Below are 19,775 nucleotides of genomic sequence, written 5' to 3'. Positions count from 1 at the left end.
CTCTTTTCCTTCTTTATCTAAATCAGAGCGGACCCCTGTACTGCAGGATAAAGCTGAATGTGTCAGTGCTGGACAGGTGTTTAATGGTTTTGAGCTGAGCAGTGAGACCCTGACAGAGCTGCTGGATCTTATGAGAAGTGCCACAATCCAGACCCTGGTGTTTCTCTTCTGTCTGCTAGTGCTAGATCATACAGATGGTCTCCAGAGTAGAGTAGTCTCGTTCCACTGTCCACCGCATTGTCCTCCAAGAGGAGGTGCTGGCCATTCACCAAGAGATTGACCTCCTGAAGACCCCAGAACACATGGAGGCAGCGCTGGGCTCAAACTGATGTTTTTTGTTTTTTTTATGTTAAACTAAAGCTATGCTGTAAATGGTTGTAAAAAGTACTTTCAGTTATGTATAGAACAATTTGTTTTAATGTGTAAAAAAAATATTTACAGGACACAAAAATAAAAACATAAAAGAATGTTTTGTTAAAAAAATGTATAAGCTGCATAAAAAAAACAAACAATGTACATAAGTACTTCTCTTTTATTTACACGTGAATATTAAAAACAAAAAAACAAAATGTTCAGAAAGTACTCACAATTTACGAATAAAATTACACACTAAAAAAAGAAAAATGTATACAACTTATGCATTTCATTTGTAACTTGCAACACAAAAATAAGCTAGAAAAAAATAGGCTTTACCATTGACAATATGACATTTAAAAAAAATATATTGAAAAACTGTAATATACCCATTTTTTCCTACTGTAATCTCTTGGCTAATAAAGAATGTATTTGTTACGTATTCTCTTAAGAAGAGAAAACTTTTCTCTCTCTTCTCTCTCTCTCTCTGGAGTTTGATGTGCTCCCTGAGCAGCCCCACTCACTCTCTCACCTGTCCAAGGACACTTAGCAAATAAACCACACCTGTTAACAACAACACAATGAATTTCAGCAAAAGATTGTCTGTTAACTTTGTATTTTTAAGTCTTTCCCAGCAGGCTCACTCTCTCCAGAATAGTAATAAAATGAGAGAAAATGGAAACACATATGAAAAATATAAAGACAGGTTTGAAATCTTACCAATAGAAAATATGACACAGCAGGCCATGCATACAAAATACTTCAGTGCTCAAGTTTGGTCAAAACATTTGTAGACATCTCTTGCATGACAGCAGTTTAAAAACACAACAAAGAGAAAGACCATTGTCTTACATAGCGGCTGTCTTATTGTTTGTGGGCTTTATGTAAAAAAAAAAAAAACAACAACAAAAAAACTGGCTTTTAACACTTTCGCTAGGTATTTGATTGAATGAAAACACAATACTTACATATCAATGTGAAGTCCTCCACAGAACTCTCACCTGCCACCGTCATAATATGCACGCAAGTGATTCTGGGATATGGTAGGGTGCAAAGTGCCCATCAGATGTACACTTTAATTTCATGGGAAATGAAGGGCGTATTTGAAGTCGCTTTTACCTTAGTCGCGCCGCGGTGACGCATTCGCACTTCAAATGCGCACTTCGAAGTGAGCATTCTGACTTTGGGACAGCTTACGCCGTGACGCTGTGACGCAATCACACTCCACATCCGCACTCCGGAGTCCACGCACTTCACTTTGGGACACCCTTCGTCGCGCTGCTGTGACGCATTCGCACTTCAAATGCGCACTTCGGAGTCCACGCACTTCACTTTGGGACACAAGCTACAGACTATTGCGGGACTTTTATTTTGAAAAGGACATTGTGCGTCCGGCGGATACGCCTTGTCATAAGGTTGCACATTTCACTTCGGGTGTTTATGACGATATGGCGGAAGGAGAGGAGCCGTAAGTGAAATTTTATACAAAACTGCACATAAATCCCTCGTAACAGTGCTTGTAGTTCAATCAACAGGACGCAAGAACTTTAACTTGCGGGTAGCAGAGCATGAATGAACCTTCTTTTACTCTCTCTTTTTAGGGAGAAGAAAAGAAGGAGAATAGAGGAGCTGAATGAGAAGTTAGTGAAATTAAAGATAATAATTTAGATGTGGCAGCCAGCAGGTTTGCTTTGGGAGGTGTTAATTCTTATAATGAGCTTCATCTGTACTGCAGATATTGTTCAGACATTGTTTTGAACAGCTCTCCGCATATAGGCCCACTGTACGTTACATAAAATACAATGTAATCTATCTGAAAGCTTGCGAAACCTCCAAACACTGCTGTTTGCACACATGCCTTAATGTTCTTTCATAACATTTAATATAAAAACACTTTCTTATTCTTATGAATAATTATGAAATTTACCTAAATTCAGTACAATTCAAGCCATACCTTAGTTATTATTGTACATAAAAACATTTTTATGTTATATGTGACCCTGAACCACAAAGCCAGTTTTAATCATAAATTATTTTTTAATACATAATGTGAAAGCTGAATAAATAAGATTTCCATTGGTGTATGGTTTGTTAGGATAGGAAAATATTTGGCCAAGAGACAACTACTTGAAAATCTGGAATATGAGGGTGCAAAAAATAAAAAAATAAATATTGAGAAAATTGCCTTTAAAGTTGTCAAAACTAAGTCCATGGCAATGCATATTACTAATCAAAAATAAGATTTGCTATATTATGATAGGACATTTACAAAATAACTTATTGGAACCTGATTTTTTACTTAATATCCTAATGATTTTTGGCATAAAAGAAAAGTCTATAATTTTGACCCATACAATGTATTTTTCGCTGTTTCTACAAATATACTATATACCAGACTTCTGACTGTTTTTGTGGTCCAGGGACACATATGTGAATGTGTGTTTTGTAATTACTAAATGAACTGAGTAGTGAGTGTGCTGTATTTGTAAATATCTGTATTTCTCCGCAGTATGGTTGTGGATGGAGGGAGTGTGGATCACACAGACTGGCAGGGAAGATGGGACCATCTCAAAAAGTTCTTAGAGAGAGCTGGACCCTTCACTCATCCGGATTTTGAACCCAGCACTGAGGTATGACATAAATCTTAATGCACTCTGTTATACTAAATATAATATATAATATAATTCAATTGAATATTCCAGACCCCTTTTAAAAATGTTTACGTCAATCTGTGGCTACGTTTAGGGAGATCACAAAGTTTGTCATTCACAAAGTTCAGCTTTGGAGGCATTTTATCAGAACAATTCATTTTATTTTCTCAATTAATTTTTCTTTGCGTAGATTACTTAATGGCTGGTAAAAATAAAGAGACAGGGTAATTTTTTACTGTGCATTTATTGTACTCTGCTTCTTACCAAATTAATAATTACATAAAAATAAATAAAAGTTTACAGTGAGGGCATTTTTCTCATAAATATTCACGCCTTATAGGACAGAGTGTTTAGACAGTGGTTATCATGGAGTTATTACATTATTGTAATAAATAAGCAATCATGCTTGAAAACGATTATGTGCATAAAGCAATTTTTTTTCTGTTTTCTTTTTTTTTTTAAAGCTATATGCTAGAATATTTGATTCAGGTTCTGTTCTGAAACTGTCGTAAAGCAGTTTCTCAAGCAGGGTGCTTTAAGATGACAAGATAAATGACTAAGCATCAAAATACAACAAAACATATAAACACACACACACACACACACACACACGCATAGATAGATAGATAGACAGACAGACAGATAGATAGATAGATATTAATCTTGAGAATCAGTGTTCAAACAGCTCGTAGAAAAACATCACAATAATCCACTATTGTCATAAAAGACTATAATTTATGAGTTATTTAAGCTTCATGAGATCTGTCGGGTTGTTGTAAAACCTGAATGTTTCTCCACTCTCTTCTCTTTTCATAAACTGTGCACATCTTCTTCTAGTCTCTCCAGTTTTTACTGGAAACATGCAGAATTCTGGTTATTGGAGCCGGTGGACTCGGTTGTGAGCTGCTCAAAGATCTGGTACAGTTTTTGTTGTGCTGTATTTTTTTTGTTGTTGACACATTCTTATTTATCCGATGCTTAATGACAGCTGCAATACTCTATACCTTGTAATTGCAAAGAGGCTAATTGCTGTGTTTTGTCCTATCGTGCTCATACATGGTACAATTGTATCACCCAGGCCTTGTCAGGTTTTCGGCACATTCATGTGGTGGACATGGACACCATTGATGTCTCTAACCTCAACAGACAGTTCCTCTTCAGGTTAGTCTTAGTCTTTTTGAGCCTTTTCTTGTTCTTTTTTATTAATGTAAACTGATCGCTGTTGTATCTACAGACCAAAGGATGTGGGCCGACCAAAGGCAGAGGTTGCAGCAGACTTTGTAAATGGCAGGGTCCCAGGCTGCAATGTTGTCCCGTATCCTTCAAAGTGTATTAAATGTAGCCTGAAGCTACATTCCCTCAGGACATTTTCATTTTTGGGCATGTTGAAATGCTGCTATATGTTTCTATTTGAGACAGTGGCGTTCAAAATTTTGGGGTCAGTAAGATTTCCACAAAAATATTAAGTAGCATTACAGTTTTCAACATTTATCATAATAAGAATTTTTTTCTTGAGCACAGAAATCAGCATATTAGAATGATTTCTTAAGGATCATGTGATGCTGAAGTCTTGAGGAATGGCAGCTGAAAACCAGCTCTGCCATCAAATGAATAAATCACATTTTAATATAGGCAAATGTAAAACGACTTTAATAATATTCCAAAATATTACTGTTTTTTTGCTATATTTTGCTACAGGAGTGGATGTCAAAATATTTGTATTTACCTTAATAAACAATGCAGATATTTTAAGAAAATCCAGGACTTGGATGAGACATTTTACAGGCGTAAATACCCTCTAGATGTTTTTCTTTTGTTTAAAATGTAATAGGTTGTCTTAACCCAATATTATATGTGACAGTTTTGTTCCGTATTGTGAGACTGTTGTTTTTATATATTATGACACTTTTGCTTGGAAATCTGAGTAATGTAACTGTTTTATTATTATTTTATGTTTTTTACTGTCTAGAATTTCACATAGTAGTCTGTGGCCTGGACTCTGTTGTGGCCAGAAGATGGATGAACGGGATGCTGGTATGTGTTTATTGTCCTGAGCATCTAACAATCCGTTTAAATACATAGACCTAAAGTCCTCTCTATGTAATTTAAATAAAGTGTTTCTATTCTGTGAGAAGTGCTTATGTTATAGTTTATGCATTTTGTTTTATATATTCACATAGCTATATATTTTATAGCTATATATATTCACATAGCTATAAATATGAGATAATGTGCTTGAAATGCTTACTAATCAACTTATTAAACATTACCATTGTAATATATTATCATTATTAATGATTACCAGATCATTATTTAATGTAAATTGAAAAACTTTCAAATGTCATTAAACTTTCAATTCATATGATCATGCACTTGAAACTTTTCTATGTGAACATATATTAACTTACCATCTGTTAAACATTATATAATGTTTCTTAATGATTAAAGTATTACCTTGTTTTGTCTTTCCCAGTTATCTCTGCTGATTTATGAAGATGGTGTCCTAGATCCCAGTTCCATTATTCCATTAATAGATGGAGGCACAGAGGGCTTCAAGGGCAATGCCCGAGTCATTCTTCCAGGCATGACAGCTTGCATCGATTGCACCCTCGAGCTCTACCCTCCACAGGTGCACAGTGGGATTTTGTGCATTTTGTGTTAAGTTGAATTTCAAAAGCCTTTTGTCATACTCCTTTTTGTCCCCTATGCAGATAAACTTCCCGATGTGCACTATAGCCTCTATGCCAAGGTTACCAGAACATTGTGTTGAATATGTCCGCATACTGCTTTGGCCCAAAGAAAAGCCTTTTGGAGGTACTTGAATTGTCAGGATCTGCATAGAGCCTCAAACAACCTTTGGATATTTGGTTATGTTGCTGCTAGGTAGTCTGCAATTATTTAATTTGAATGTGTTTTCCTCAGACGGTGTAGCTCTAGATGGAGATGACCCAACACACATCCAGTGGGTGCATCAGAAATCTCTGGAAAGAGCAGCAGAGTTCAGCATCACTGGGGTGACTTACAGACTCACCCAGGGTGAGTGAGAAGGGCCTGACAGTGGGACTTTATAAGGCTTTTTTTAAATTTATTATTATTATTTTTTTTTAATCCTTTCATTTGTAAACAGTTTTGATGGGAGACTATGACCAGAGATTATCTAATGTACAAAATGTTTTTTTAAACAAGTCATTACTTTTATTTAGCAAGGATACGGTAAAATCTATCATAGTTTTCACACACATATCAGACAGTACAACTGTTTTCAACTTTGATAATCATAAGAAATGTTTCTTGAGAAGCAAATATGCAGTAGAATGATTTCTGAAGGATTCTGTGACAATGAAGACTGTATTAATGGCTGCTGAAAATTCAGCTTTGCCATCATCAGGGCTGTATTACACTTTAAAAAATATATAAAAATAGAAAAAAGTTATTTTAAATTGTAGGAATATATCACACTATTACAGTTTTTACTTTATTTTGAGCAAATAAGTGCAGCCTTGGTGAGCCTTTTTTAAAAAAACTGTAGTATATAAACCCTGAAACGGAAAATTTGAGGTCCTAGGTTCACTGATCGGGAACCCGAACCATATTGAGAGACCTGAATATCAGAGGAACCTCTAGGTGCTCCATTCGGGGGTCTTTTGACTCAGGACAGTTAGCATCCGCCCACAACAATGTGATTACAACAAAATTAAAACCCTCAGTATGCAACCGCATACTATACCAATGCCCTGGCAACCACCCACAACGCACTAGCATCATGGTGCATAAATTAACATATGCAAGCACTATTGTAATTTTATTTTTGAAAATGTCAAAATCAAGTTAATACTTATAATCGTACACATTGCAGTTTGTAAGTTATTGTTCAGAAGCTCGTATTGTTGATGTTGTACCTCACCTGTGTTTCAGGGGTCGTGAAGAGAATAATTCCTGCTGTGGCTTCTACAAATGCTGTTATTGCTGGTATGGTGACATTGCAAGTGTTCTCTGATTTAATGATGCTTGATTTTTGCAGTAACTGAAAATAGAGCTTCTTCCTTTCTTTCACATTTCAGCCGCTTGCACCACCGAGGTTTTTAAAATTGCCACAAGGTAAGTTATAACGACTTATTTTTCCAGGAGAGAGCATTGAATTCATTGTTGATTCACATTCACATCTGATTTATTCTTTTACTTCTGCTGAACAGCGCCTATGTTCCCTTGAACAACTACCTGGTGTTCAATGATGTGGATGGGCTGTACACATACACCTTTGAGGCTGAGAGAAAGGTTAATGATTTGAACATGATTTAAAGGACATAACTAAAAAAAGATCATAATTAGGGATGCACGATATTGGATTTTGCCGATATGCCGATAATTTTCAACCCATTTTGGAGCGATAACCGATATTTACATTTAAATCCATTATCAGATGATTCTGATATTGGTCCGATTATATCGTGCATCCCTAATGCTAAATGCCTCTGTGTAGGAGAACTGTTCTGCCTGCAGTCAGGTGCCACAGGACCTGCAGTTCCCACCTTCAGCTAAACTACAGGAGATTCTGGACTTCTTGACTGAGAATGCCTCTCTGTGAGTCACAGTGTTCCTTCATGTTCATCTATGGTTATCTTTTATCATATTTGTTTAAGTTATTTATTTAATTTACCATAAATTGTACTATAAAAAAACCTCAACAAAATATATACGTAAACAAGATATATACATGCATACCCATACACACATCATATACATACATTCTTATAACATTTACTATATAAAATAGTATAATAAAGTAAAGGCAACTAAAGAGAAATCTTTTTTTTTTAAGAGTAAAAGCACATTGATTATCTAAACATATGGCTTACAAATAAAGAGAAAAGATTACAAATACTTACAAACTTATTTTCTTTTCCTATTCAAATTCTTGAAATGTATTCCGAACAAACTAAATTGATACATAAATTTAATATGTTTATTATCATCCTAAATTATGACTATATTAATTAAATGGTTAAATACACTTGCCATTAAATTATCATTTTACTGTATTTAGACAAACACATCAATAAAATGGCAATATAAATATTTATACATATAAATGCATAATATCTTCTCCTGTTCTAAACGAAGCCTACTGAAGGATCTGATTCATCTGGCCACTTACATTTATTATATTCATTTTAGTTAAAAAAAAATATTGAAGGTGGCAATGTTAAATATGATGAAATGCAAAAAATGTGTTGGCTGATATCTTTTCTGAAGCGTTTCCTCCTGTTTGTGATAACACTGAATCCTTTGTCTACTAGCCAAATGAAGTCTCCTGCCATCACGACAACTTTGGATGGAAAAAACAAAACTCTGTATTTACAGGTTAGAATATTTCCAACATGTTCCAGACATGTCATATTTAGTTCACTTAGATTTGGATTTTCTGAACATGCGTTTTATGTTTTAGCTGTTTATTTTTAATACATTTGAAACTGTTTTATTTTCAGACTGTAGCATCTATTGAAGAGAGAACACGACCAAATCTTAACAAAACGCTGAAAGGTGACTGAAAGTCTATTGTGACATCATGCAACAATTTAATAAGTGTATTTCAAAAGTATATTGATGTTGTTTAATGTCTTAAATGCTTGCAGAGCTTGGACTAGTGGATGGACAGGAACTGGCAGTGGCTGATGTCACCACTCCTCAGACTGTGCTCTTTAAGCTCAACTTCATCTCCTAGGAAAATGCTTAATTCTTATAGACCGTTCCAAGTGGTTATTGCAGTCATCATCAAAATGAAGCAGCCTTGGAAATGTAGTATAAAACCTCAACATATCAGCAGAGACATCACATGTACATGCTCGGCTGGAATCGCTGCAGTTTGTATTTAGATTTTACGGTCAACTCTGTCCTTCAAAGACACTTACAGGAGACTTTTGTTTTCGTTGTCATGCACTGCTATAGTTGTAGGAGTCATTTTGGTGGATTTCTTTTTTTTATGCAAACTGTTTATCTATTTATTTTGTTGTGATGCATTCACAGTATCTTGTTAAATGTCCTGTAGAAAAAAGGTTCATGTTTTGAATTAAATTTGGAAACCATATTTTAAACAAGTATTGAAGTCCTAGTTCGGTAATGCTTTCCTATAAAATTTACTTTTACTCAATTTGGGAATAAATATATTTGATTAAATATTCAAAGAGACTGAAGGTATTAAAATATAAATTCTCTAGAATTAAAATTTACATTATATAGACAAATAGAGAATTTTGCATTGTTAATGTAATGCTAAGAAGGAGATATAAGGTATACTGTACTGTTTGATTTGTTTTATGTGGCATTATTATGTAATACATGTTTGTAGAAATACAATGGAGGCACTTATTCCCAAGGTCAGACTGACCTTAGTGACTAAGTGTTGTTTTTCATCCACAGCACCACCTACTACAGTTTATCAAACTGTGAATGTTGTTGACAAGCTACAAATTGAAATTAATTAAGCTATAGAGAAATTATTGGTTTGATAATGATTGGTATATTTAGTCTCCTATTATATTTTTTTAAACTATCATACGACAGTGCAATAACTTCAGTTCATATTTAAGTAAAATACTAATTTAGATTCATATTAATTTCAGGAAAATATCCTATTTTATACATATTCAATTCATTTCAGTTAACCATTAACCATAAAATGTGTATTTGTTAAACGTTTTTAGTAGCCTGGCCAGCCAGACTTGCATCAAGATGTTTGTACTCTAGGCTGCGAAATACATTTTGCTGCCGCTAGGGTGCGTCTAGATTTCTAGGCTACGTTTTTAGTACAATCTAACATTTGTGGATTGGACCTTGAGAGCGCATGGTGTCCCCCTTTCAAAAGAAATAAACGCCTGTTCAAATCTGACCAGAGGATGACACAGAAGTCGTGGCTGCATGCACTTACAAAAAAAAAGGAAATAGATTTGCGTTCGAGTTTGCTTTTATTTGGTCATCTCATATTTTAGTAAAATTACGATGTTCCAGAGGTTTCAAATGAAAAGTGACACTTTGGTCGTTTATTTTTCTTGAAAATAAAAATAATTCACAGGTATCAGTAGTATATAACTTTATGGCTTTTAGTGTAAGATATAATTATACAAATAAATTGTACTGTAGACACTTGTGACGCAGCCCTGACGTCACGTACAGGAAAGGTTGATACAGCTTTGTTGATGCTACGTGGATGGGAAGTAGTTCTCGCGCTGCCTGAGGAAACCTAAACAAACAATGCGTAGAAGTCCAGTTTAGAAGCCGAGTAACGCGAAGGCAAATAAAATGTCGCCCAGTACGTCGTCTGTTTATTTATATAATCGAATTTCATTTTAGGGTTGGATTATGACAACTGCCAGCAAATTGTCAGTTGTTTTGCGAGCAGAATTAGCCGCCAAGCTAATGTGGACAACGGCCTAACATACAAACACAACCCACTTGCTTCGGCTCATAGTGTGGAATAAACCTGCTCTTATTTGGGATGCTTTTGGTATTTTTGGGTTTTATGTAGACGTTCACTGAGCTGTCACGCAACCAGCTGAAAGTCAAGCAATATGAGTTGGTTTAACGCGTCACATCTGTCGAGTTTTGCTAAACAAGCGCTGACAACTGCTCAGAAATCCATAGACAGAGTTCTGGACATCAAAGAAGAAGACCAGTGGGGGGACTCGACCGAACAGACCTGTACTGGTAAGTTTAGTTTTAAATGGTTTAACTTGACGCGGAAAGAAGACAGACAAGTTACTGACAGTGCAGGGTGACATCATCAGGGATGCTTACTGGGCTTCGGCATAATATTAGTGATATAATGATGATGTATGTGTCCCCAAATGTACACATACACACATTTTCAGTTGACTACATACATTTTTCGTGATTCATATTCCGTCAGATAGCTCACATAACTTGAAAATCACAGAATCAGAGACCAAAGTAAACATGAAACTTCTTAAAAGAAAGTTTTTCTTTTGCAATGTACAAACTTTCAAATATGACCCTTAAAGTTTTATTGTAATCATTACATCCGCGAGCTATAATCATTGCTTAACAAGATAATTGTGTCTGCTCAGCATAACTAAATACATGACTAACCACATCATTTGTGGTTATAGTTATATATCTTATAGTTATATATTAATGCCTTATGGTCATCAATTACATAATATTTCCTTATAGTAAAGTGAAGCTACTTAAAAACAAGCACCTTACAAATAAGCTTCGAAGATGAAACCGGATGCCACAAACAGCCACTAAAGAATACAAAAGAGTTTCTCATTTTAATGTATTGTCTTTCTGAATGTTGGATTTGTTTGCTTCTTTTAGATTTTGTTTATGTTTATGAAATAGATAAGTTTGATTCAGTAGGTTTATGCTTGATTTATTTAGTTATCATTGAACTGAATTGAGCTGAATAATGCCACTGTTGCCTTCTGTACAGCTGCTTTATAGCTGACAGTGAATATGTTTCATAAGTATTGCATTCTGCAACACATGAACAGTGTTATTTTCATGTTTAGTACTATGAATGTGCTTCGACAAAAACTTTATTGTATAAATGAATTTGACAACTTTTGAGTGACTTTTTTTTTTCCAGATCCACCAGGCAAGCCAGTATCAACAGGATGGGGTATGAACCAGTGGAACTCGCCCTCTGAGGAACATACCAAATCTGTCCCTCCATCATCCGAGGCCATTACTAAGCCTGTCACACGGACAGTGGTTGACGAATCTGAGGATTTCTTCAGTGCCTTTCTGCCCCATGGAGAAATACAATCTGTAAGCAACAATAAAGTGGTGTCTGTGCCACCGGCCAAGTCGAACCGCAGACTACGGGAAAAAGCAGACAAGGAGAAAGAGCTGGAAGTCAGTGATGCGCAGGGTCAGACAGAACTCAGTAAACGCAGCAGCCTGGAAACTATTGAGATAAAGCCAAATGAGACAGAGCTTTTGGAGCAAAATTCATTCTCGGCAGATGAGCAGTCACAACCAGAACTGGTTGTTCCTGTTGTGTTTGTTGCACCAGAGCAAGCTGCTGAACAGAAGATCGGCAAAGACCAGACTGAGACAGATGGATTAGTTTTACCTTCAGATGTCACACTCACAAATGTACCTCTATCATCTACTGAGGTTGAATCTGCTGGAGTGTTTGAAGCAGCTTTGACCACAGAGACCAAAAATTCAGTGAAAACCTTGCCTGTCCCTCCTAAAGAAATCATCTTAGAATCCAAAGACGCTAAAACAGAGGACAGACAAAGTAACACCCCGTCTCCCCCTGTTAGTGCCTTCTCTTCTGGTACTTCCACTACCAGCGACATAGAGGTTTTGGACCATGAGAGTGTGCTAAGCGAGAGCTCGGCCAGCTCCAGACAGGAGACTGCAGAGGCTAAAGCTGGACTCCACCTAATGCAGGGCTCTTTCCAACTGCTCTCTGCTTCAACGTGCGCCGACTTCCCTCGTTTGGATGAATACCCAAAACTCACTGAAAGCAGCGGCTCATCGTCTGATGCCTTTGAGCGGATAGACTCGTTTAGCATGCAGTCGTTGGACAGCCGTAGTGTCAGCGAAGTGAATTCTGATGATGAGATCCCGGGTAACCACACCTTAGCTTCCATCACGGCCGGACATTTGCCCCCTTCTGCTCAGTCAGCACCACAGACCAGTCAGAAGGAAGAGGAGGTTATGACTGAGTCAGTAAATGACCAGTTGCTGGATGATAATGAGATGGAGGAAAGTGGCCGCAGTGCAACGCCAGTGAACTGTGAGCAGACAGATGAGCTGCAGGTCCAGGGAACCGAACTTGACCTCACATTGACTAGCCAAAAATCTGATATGAATGAAACCGTAATATCACAGAGTACTGAGGAGAAACAAGGAGATTCACCCTGTCAGATCTCTGAGCACCAAAAGGTTGGCCTTTTTCGTAAATATTTATATAAAAGATAAGGAATATAATATTATGTAATTACTAGATATGCCCTACTGTTCGAAAATGGAGGTTGGTAAGAAGTCTCTTCCAGTGCTCACTGCATTTATTTGAGCAAAAAGCATATTTAAAAATTATTTAATATCTCTCCAGGCTTTTTTTTTATATACTCACATGGTGCTCAATAAACATTCCGTCATCATCTTCTTATCAATTTTGAAAACAGTTCACAGCTCCTTAATATCTTTGTGGAAAATCTGTAAACATTTTGATACATTATTTTTCAGTATTCTTGTAAAGAACAACATTTATTTAGACCTTTAGTAAATTGATATATATACCGGTAATATATATTTTATCAGTTTAATTTTTTGTCACTTAATAAAAAAAAATCCTATTGACCCCATTCTTATTCATGTTATTTGTATGTGTCATGAAATTAATTTTGTTATTTTTTTTCTTATCTCACCAGATTATCGAGGAGCTCTCTAGTCGACTGGAGAAGAGAGAATCACAGTTGCTTGTGGTCAGTAAAGACAAGGCCAGACTGGAGGAGGAGTGTGACAATCTCAAAGAGTGAGTTAAGGATCCTGTGTTCCAGAAAATCATCTGCTGCTGTGTTTTCTTGAATGACAAATGGCTGTAATAACTAACTAGGCCATACAAACAGGTGGAGACGGCAACAATATTTACACAGCTTGAGGAAAACTGGATGCTGTATTCACATACTGTTTGCAGATAAAAAGATTAGCTAATAAAAACCTTCCACACCTTCAGCATGTAAATAACTTAGTATTGTACAGATTCTGTGTAGTCTGGCATGTTTATGGTGTTCATTTCTTTCTATTAAAGACGTTTCACTGCACTGAATATTCACGCAATAGTGCTTTAGATTCTTCTTTCTTATATGCCTATTGAATTAGTCAACTGTACTTGTGTTTCACAGTGAGATGATCAGCTTGAAGGAAGAAAGTTTAACTGTACAGTCTTTAAAAGATGAGTTCACTCAGCGTATAGCTGAAGCTGAGAGGAAAGCTCAATTTGCCTGCAAGGAGAGAGACATCGCCAAAAAGGTATAAATGTTTTATTGTTAAGAATTGATATTATTCTTAAAACCCCAGTCATATTTTGTATTGAAATGCATGATTTGTCTTGGTCACAGGAAATTAAGGGCCTTAGAGAAGAGCTGGCGAGCAGATTGAATTCAAATGAGACTTTGGAACTGATAAGAGAGAAGGAGGAACAGATCCGAGAGCTGCTTGAAGAAGGTGAGTCTTTGAGGCTGTTTAATGTTTTTAGTGGGAAAATATTCACATTGATTAGATAAAAATATTTATTTCTTCATCCTTGCAGAATCTGGGTCATTTTTAAGAGTGGGTTTGTTTACTTGTTTCTTTTGATTAGGTGAGAAACTGTCCAAGCAGCAGTTGCAGCACTCCAACATAATAAAGAAACTGCGTGTGAAAGAGAGAGAGAGTGATGCACAGATCACCAAACAGACCAAAAAACTGAAGGAACAGGAAGAAGAGCTGAAACACTTGCAGCAGGTCAGGGTCACAGTCTTCAGAGCTGTGTTAAGTGTAGTAAAGTGCATTCAGTGTTGAGTTCAATGATTAGTTTACACAAAAAAATAAAATTTACTCATCCTCCTGTCATCCAAGATATAGATTTTTGTTTCTTCATTGGAACATTTTAGAGAAATGTACCATTACATCACTTGCCTGTCAGTGGATACTCTGCAGTGAATGGGTACTGACTGTCAGATTGAGAGTTCAAACAACAGGAACAACGGTTTAAAGTTAAAACACCTCAATGATGGATTTATTTTTTTACAAACACAAAGCTTTTTGCTTCACAAGATGTTAATTGACTGTTACTGGACTGGAATCATTTAGATTCTAACGGCACCCATTCACTGCAAAGAATCCATTGGTGCGTTAGTGATGTAATGTTAAATTTCTCCAAATCTGTTCCTATGAACAAACAAACTCATCTATATCTTGGATGGCCTGAATGTGAATCAAATTTAAAATTTTAGATGAACTATTCCATTTTTTTATGAATGCTGGGGTTTGTTCAATGTTGATTGTAGGTTTTGGATGGTAAGGAGGAAGTAGAAAAGCAACACAGAGAGAACATCAAGAAGCTGAATGCTGTGGTAGAGCTTCAGGAGAAGGAATTGAGTAAACTGCAGACCAGCAGCGAGGAGCTTCAGGAAAACAACCGCAGTTTGCAAGCAGCTCTCGACAGCTCCTACAAGTAAATAAACACCACACACTCTACTTCATGCTAATACACACTTATTCACTGTTCCATTATCACTGCCATTTGGGTGGTGATCTTTTTCAGCTTTTTCATTTTTGGTTCATTTTCTGTTATCTAGAGAGCTTGCGGAGCTGCATAAGGCCAACGCCACCAAGGATAGTGAAGCCCAGGAGCTAGCTCTGAGCAGAGAGGTACAGGCGAAGGAAGAGCTGAGTCTGGCTTTGGAGAAAGCCCAAGAAGAGTCCCGCTTGCAACAAGAGGCACTGGCTCATCAGGTAAGCCCATTTATTTTGATTTTTTTTACTTTTACCGTATGTTATCATATCATATTACTTTTTTATTATTATAACTTATTTTCCTGTGCTTTAACTGTATTTAAACGTTTGTTTACATGTTTCGAGGAGCTTTGTGTACTGTTTTCTAGAATTACTCATCTGCCTGTAGTTGCACATTTATTTATTTTTAGTGGCTGATTAATCTCCAAATGCTAGCCTTTGTGCCTATCTTTACTTTGTTTGTTTTTATGTTGAGGTGGCAGATCTGAGGCTGGCTTTACAGAGAGCTGAGCAGCAGCAGGCCAAGAAGGAAGATTACCTGAGGGAGGAGATCAGTGAGTTACAGCAGGTAATTAGAGCACCTTACTTCCTGCTTATAGGAATTATTGCACTATTCATTTCATATCAGCTGTTGTGTAGAAACCTAGACTTTTCAAGGCAAACTGCTATGCTGATATCTGTTGCTTGTTTGTTGAATGAATGGTTTCTCTGTTTTAGAGAGAACATTTCTCTAAATTAGTATCTAAATTCTCTATTATCTCTTCTCTAAAAACCAAATAAAATGTAAATAATAAAATTAAATTACTGTTCAATTATTTTTAAAGAAATTAAGATTTTTATTTAGCTACGACACATTAAACTAATCAAAAGTGACAGATGTGAAAGGTGAAAGGTGTTCATTATTAGTATTATTATTGTGCATTATTATTGTGGGGAAGTCGTGGCCTAATGGTTAGAGAGTCGAACTCCCAATCGAAAGGTTGTGAGTTCGAGTCCCGGGCCGGCAGGAATTGTGGGTGGGGGGAGTGCATGTACAGTTCTCTCTCCACCTTCAATACCACGACTTAGGTGCCCTTGAGCAAGGCATTGAACCCCCAACTGCTCCCCGGGCGCCGCAGCATAAATGGCTGCCCACTGCTCCGGGTGTGTGCTCACAGTGTGTGTGTGTGTGTTCACTGCTCTGTGTGTGTGCATTTCGGATGGGTTAAATGCAGAGCACAAATTCTGAGTATGGGTCACCATACTTGGCTGAATGTCACGTCACTTTCACTTTCATTAAATCAGCATGTTGATCTGAAAGCTGATCGGAAAGACACAGAGGACTGGAGTAATGGCTTATTTTTAATTGTAGTATTTCATAGTAGTACTGTTCTGTACTGATTGCTGGGCAAAAAAATACTTATTTAAAAAAACATTTAAAAAAATCTTACTGACCCAAACCTTCAGAATGATTGTGTCAGTGAAGGTTATGCTGTATTTTTGTATGTCAACAGAGGTTACAAGAAGCAGAGACCAGAAATCAGGAACTAAGTCAAAGTGTTACATCTGCAACACGGCCTCTCCTTCGACAGATAGAGAACCTCCAGGCAACGCTTGGGGCCCAGACAGCATCATGGGAAAAACTAGAGAAGAACATCTCTGACCGCTTAGGTGAGACTTGCTAATTTTGATTGATTATCAATGGCTTCTGTCATTTGCTTAAATCTGATGATTTTAACCAATAAATCACATGTGACATTGTCCAAATGTCTCCTCTCAGCTGATGCCCAAGCCCAGCTGGCTGTTTCCATAGAGAAAGAGCGTTCAGCTACAGAGGAGCTGCTAACCATCCGGGCACAGATATCATCTTTAGAGTCTCAGGCTTCTCTGTTGAGGCAAGAGAAGGGACGTCTGCAGGGGCAGCTGGATGCAGAGAGGATGAGACGGGAAAAATTTGAGGATGACTTAAGCAGGTAGGAGATGTGTATAAAATTGAAAAAGAAGTTGCTATTGTAGGTACCAGTACTGATTTCTGTGTCTGAAGGGAGCGTGTAGAGCTGGAGAATCTTAAAGGAGAACATGCTCGAGTATCTGAGGAGGCCAAGAAGGAGAAGGTATTGTTTGTACCTTGACCACTATAAGAAAATATACATACACATATTTATTCTTAATGTCTGTATTATTTGGTCCTCTTCAGTTGCTTCTCACCAACCAACTTGAAATGGAGAAAATGAAGGTGGAGCAGGAGAAGAAGAAATGTTACCTTGCACAAGAGGCCCTCAAAGAAAAGGTTTTGCACAAAAAGACCTGTTCCGAGTCTGCTAAATTAATAGTGTTTTCCACAGAAATTACTTAACCATTTTAAAAGGGGTACAAGATAAATGTTTTGAGTAGAGTAAAATCAACTAGTCTCTGTTTTTGTTTCATCAGGAGAGGAAGTCTCTAAGTCTGTCTGTGACTGATGCTCCAGCATCCTCCACTCCTACACTGTCCCGTTCCAGTTCTGTCAGTGGGGCTGAGCATGCCGGCTTACCTTCCTCCCTTTTCTCACAGGTATATTCATCTCACCCCTGTCCATACTTATTTGAATGCAGTGAATCTTTTCTCCTCTTAGATATCTCAGATTGTGTCATCGCCTCTCTTGGCTTCTGTGGTTGTTGTTTTTTTAGCAGGAGGATTCTCTCGACCATTCTTTCAGCAGCATGACCATGTCTATCAGTGGGACTAACCTATATGAGGTGGCTCGACTGGGTGGCGGATCCAGTGTCATTGAGAGCCTGCAGTCTCAGCTCAAACTCCGAGAGGGTGAGATTGCCCAGCTGCAGGTATGCCTTGGTCTTTCACATGTTCAATTACATCTTCCATGTTTATAACCAGATTGTGGTTTATAACTGGTTGTGGAATTAATGTTCTAATTTGTATTCAATTCTTGTGGTCATCCTCCAGATGGAGATTGCTAGTCTAGAGAGAAGCCGCACTGTCATGGCAGAAGAACTTGTGCGACTGACCAATCAGAATGAAGAAATGGAGAGTAAAGTGAAGGAAATCCCTAGAATGAAAGTGCAACTGAAGGTTGTGTTTGTGTTTAATAATTATACTTGTGTTTAATACTTATCCAGACTCCATTTATTTGATAAAAAGTACAATAAAAACTGAAATATTGTAAAATATTGAATTTTCAGAAGTCAAATCAATTTAAGTTTAATCAATTTAATATGTCCTTGCTAAATGCTTTTTTCATGCTTATTAAGTGTCTCTGTAACTAAGTATAGACAAAATGTATAGATTTTTCCCTCCTGTTTAAACAATTTCACCATTCCTTCATAGAGCCTGCTAGATGAGCAGTTTGCTCATGAGCACATTAATAGGTATTGGACTTTTAATTCTGTATGTTAAACACTAATCAGAAGTTTGTCTTCATCACAGGATCTAGAACAGAGGCACAACACAATTCTGCAGATGTATGGAGAGAAGGCAGAGGAGGCAGAAGAGCTGCGTCTGGACCTACAGGATGTGAAAAACATGTACAAAACACAAATAGATGAACTATTAAAAAATCAAAAATAATTGACTCTGCAAATGGACTGGCACACACCGACTGTAAACAGAACGTCACATTTCAAGAGTGTTGGTAAAAGAGGACCAATTAATTTAAATGTATTTTATTCTGAGAGAAGAGTTTATTCAACATATTTCAAGGATCAGTGATATAGTTAAGTTATTTAGTTATTCCTCTCATGGTTTGTTCAATTTTATTTGATATTATTATTAACATTATTATATATTTTTTTCAATTAATAAACATGTTTGGTTTAAGAAACTTTATTATTATCTATTCGTGTATGGTTGTTCAGGTGTGTTGGTTTCATAACTCTTGAATTTGCACAATGAAGTGAGACTTTATTAGTTCAGACTTTACACGATTGAATTATAATCAGAATGAATGAATGGCTATATTTTCCTCTGATCTTCATCCTCTGGACTGCGCATCTTACTGGTAAGCATTTGATTTGCTGTTGACTGTCTCTTGTCATTGTAGACAAGTAAATATGCTTTCCAGTTTACTTCGGAGTACCACAAATCCTTAGTAGACAGTCAAGTTTTGCACTTGTTTTTATCTAATCTCACGCTGATTGAGTTTTAGTGAGGAGGGATGAGGGGATCCAGGAAAATCGTTAACTGTCATATTGTCTGAGATATGATCTCTGTAAATCATAAATTACAGTCAAGACTGTGATGTCAGTTTTATGCGCACGTGTAAATAAAGTAAGAGATATGTATTGGGCAGACTCCATTTGTTTTCCTGCTTTATTGATGGTTTAATGTTTATTAATTACTAAGATATTTAAAATGATATGGCAATTATTGTTTTAGTCTCTTAATTAGTTTTCCAGCTTTATTATTTTTAGTGTTTAACAATAATGTTATTTTTTTTACTACAAAGTAATGAATATATTATTTTAAATCTTTGCTTTAAGTTCTTTTTATCTTTGTTTTTAATGTATAATATTTGCTAAGATTTTTTTTTTAACATTT

At 36.5% G+C, this 19,775-nt stretch overlaps 2 protein-coding genes across 4 annotated transcripts; both read left to right on the top strand.

The window, feature by feature from the left end:
- Positions 1-1,738: 1,738 nt before the first annotated feature.
- Positions 1,739-9,389, top strand: uba3 (ubiquitin-like modifier activating enzyme 3). Of its 3 annotated transcripts, XM_059537605.1 has the most exons (18): positions 1,739-1,822; positions 1,956-1,994; positions 2,864-2,984; positions 3,843-3,923; positions 4,084-4,166; positions 4,240-4,320; positions 4,749-4,792; positions 4,975-5,039; positions 5,479-5,634; positions 5,717-5,819; positions 5,928-6,041; positions 6,921-6,974; positions 7,067-7,103; positions 7,199-7,280; positions 7,486-7,586; positions 8,303-8,366; positions 8,492-8,546; positions 8,639-9,389. In XM_059537605.1, exons 1-18 carry the CDS (start codon positions 1,803-1,805, stop codon positions 8,725-8,727), a joined length of 1,389 nt encoding a protein of 462 aa, XP_059393588.1. In that variant the 5' UTR covers positions 1,739-1,802; the 3' UTR covers positions 8,728-9,389. The 3 variants fall into 3 exon arrangements, with proteins under 3 accessions (XP_059393588.1, XP_059393589.1, XP_059393587.1); XM_059537606.1 differs by lacking the exon at positions 1,956-1,994 and having other exon boundaries at positions 1,743-1,822; XM_059537604.1 differs by lacking the exon at positions 1,739-1,822 and having other exon boundaries at positions 1,927-1,994.
- A 788-nt stretch (positions 9,390-10,177) lies between these two features.
- On the top strand, positions 10,178-19,519 carry tmf1 (TATA element modulatory factor 1). The gene is made up of 17 exons (XM_059537122.1): positions 10,178-10,706; positions 11,611-12,923; positions 13,412-13,515; positions 13,886-14,012; positions 14,102-14,207; positions 14,344-14,486; positions 15,032-15,198; positions 15,323-15,479; positions 15,736-15,828; positions 16,754-16,910; positions 17,020-17,212; positions 17,284-17,353; positions 17,437-17,529; positions 17,670-17,792; positions 17,909-18,064; positions 18,186-18,311; positions 18,666-19,519. Exons 1-17 carry the CDS (start codon positions 10,571-10,573, stop codon positions 18,804-18,806), a joined length of 3,405 nt encoding a protein of 1,134 aa, XP_059393105.1. The 5' UTR covers positions 10,178-10,570; the 3' UTR covers positions 18,807-19,519.
- Positions 19,520-19,775: the final 256 nt, after the last annotated feature.

The sequence above is a fragment of the Carassius carassius genome, chromosome 44 (assembly GCF_963082965.1).
Source record: "Carassius carassius chromosome 44, fCarCar2.1, whole genome shotgun sequence".
Lineage (NCBI taxonomy): Eukaryota > Metazoa > Chordata > Actinopteri > Cypriniformes > Cyprinidae > Carassius > Carassius carassius.
This window is presented reverse-complemented; position numbering and strand designations above follow the sequence as displayed.

Bases quoted from the DNA above. Each gene is read 5' to 3' on its own strand.
- uba3 (XM_059537604.1), top strand. From the start codon at position 1,927: ATGAACCTTCTTTTACTCTCTCTTTTTAGGGAGAAGAAAAGAAGGAGA. The intron at 5,820-5,927 runs GTACTTGAATTG...TGTTTTCCTCAG, and splicing joins CAAAGAAAAGCCTTTTGGAG to ACGGTGTAGCTCTAGATGGA. The intron at 8,547-8,638 runs GTGACTGAAAGT...AAATGCTTGCAG, and splicing joins TCTTAACAAAACGCTGAAAG to AGCTTGGACTAGTGGATGGA.
- tmf1 (XM_059537122.1), top strand. From the start codon at position 10,571: ATGAGTTGGTTTAACGCGTCACATCTGTCGAGTTTTGCTAAACAAGCG. The intron at 14,013-14,101 runs GTATAAATGTTT...TCTTGGTCACAG, and splicing joins AGAGAGACATCGCCAAAAAG to GAAATTAAGGGCCTTAGAGA. The intron at 16,911-17,019 runs GTGAGACTTGCT...GTCTCCTCTCAG, and splicing joins GAACATCTCTGACCGCTTAG to CTGATGCCCAAGCCCAGCTG.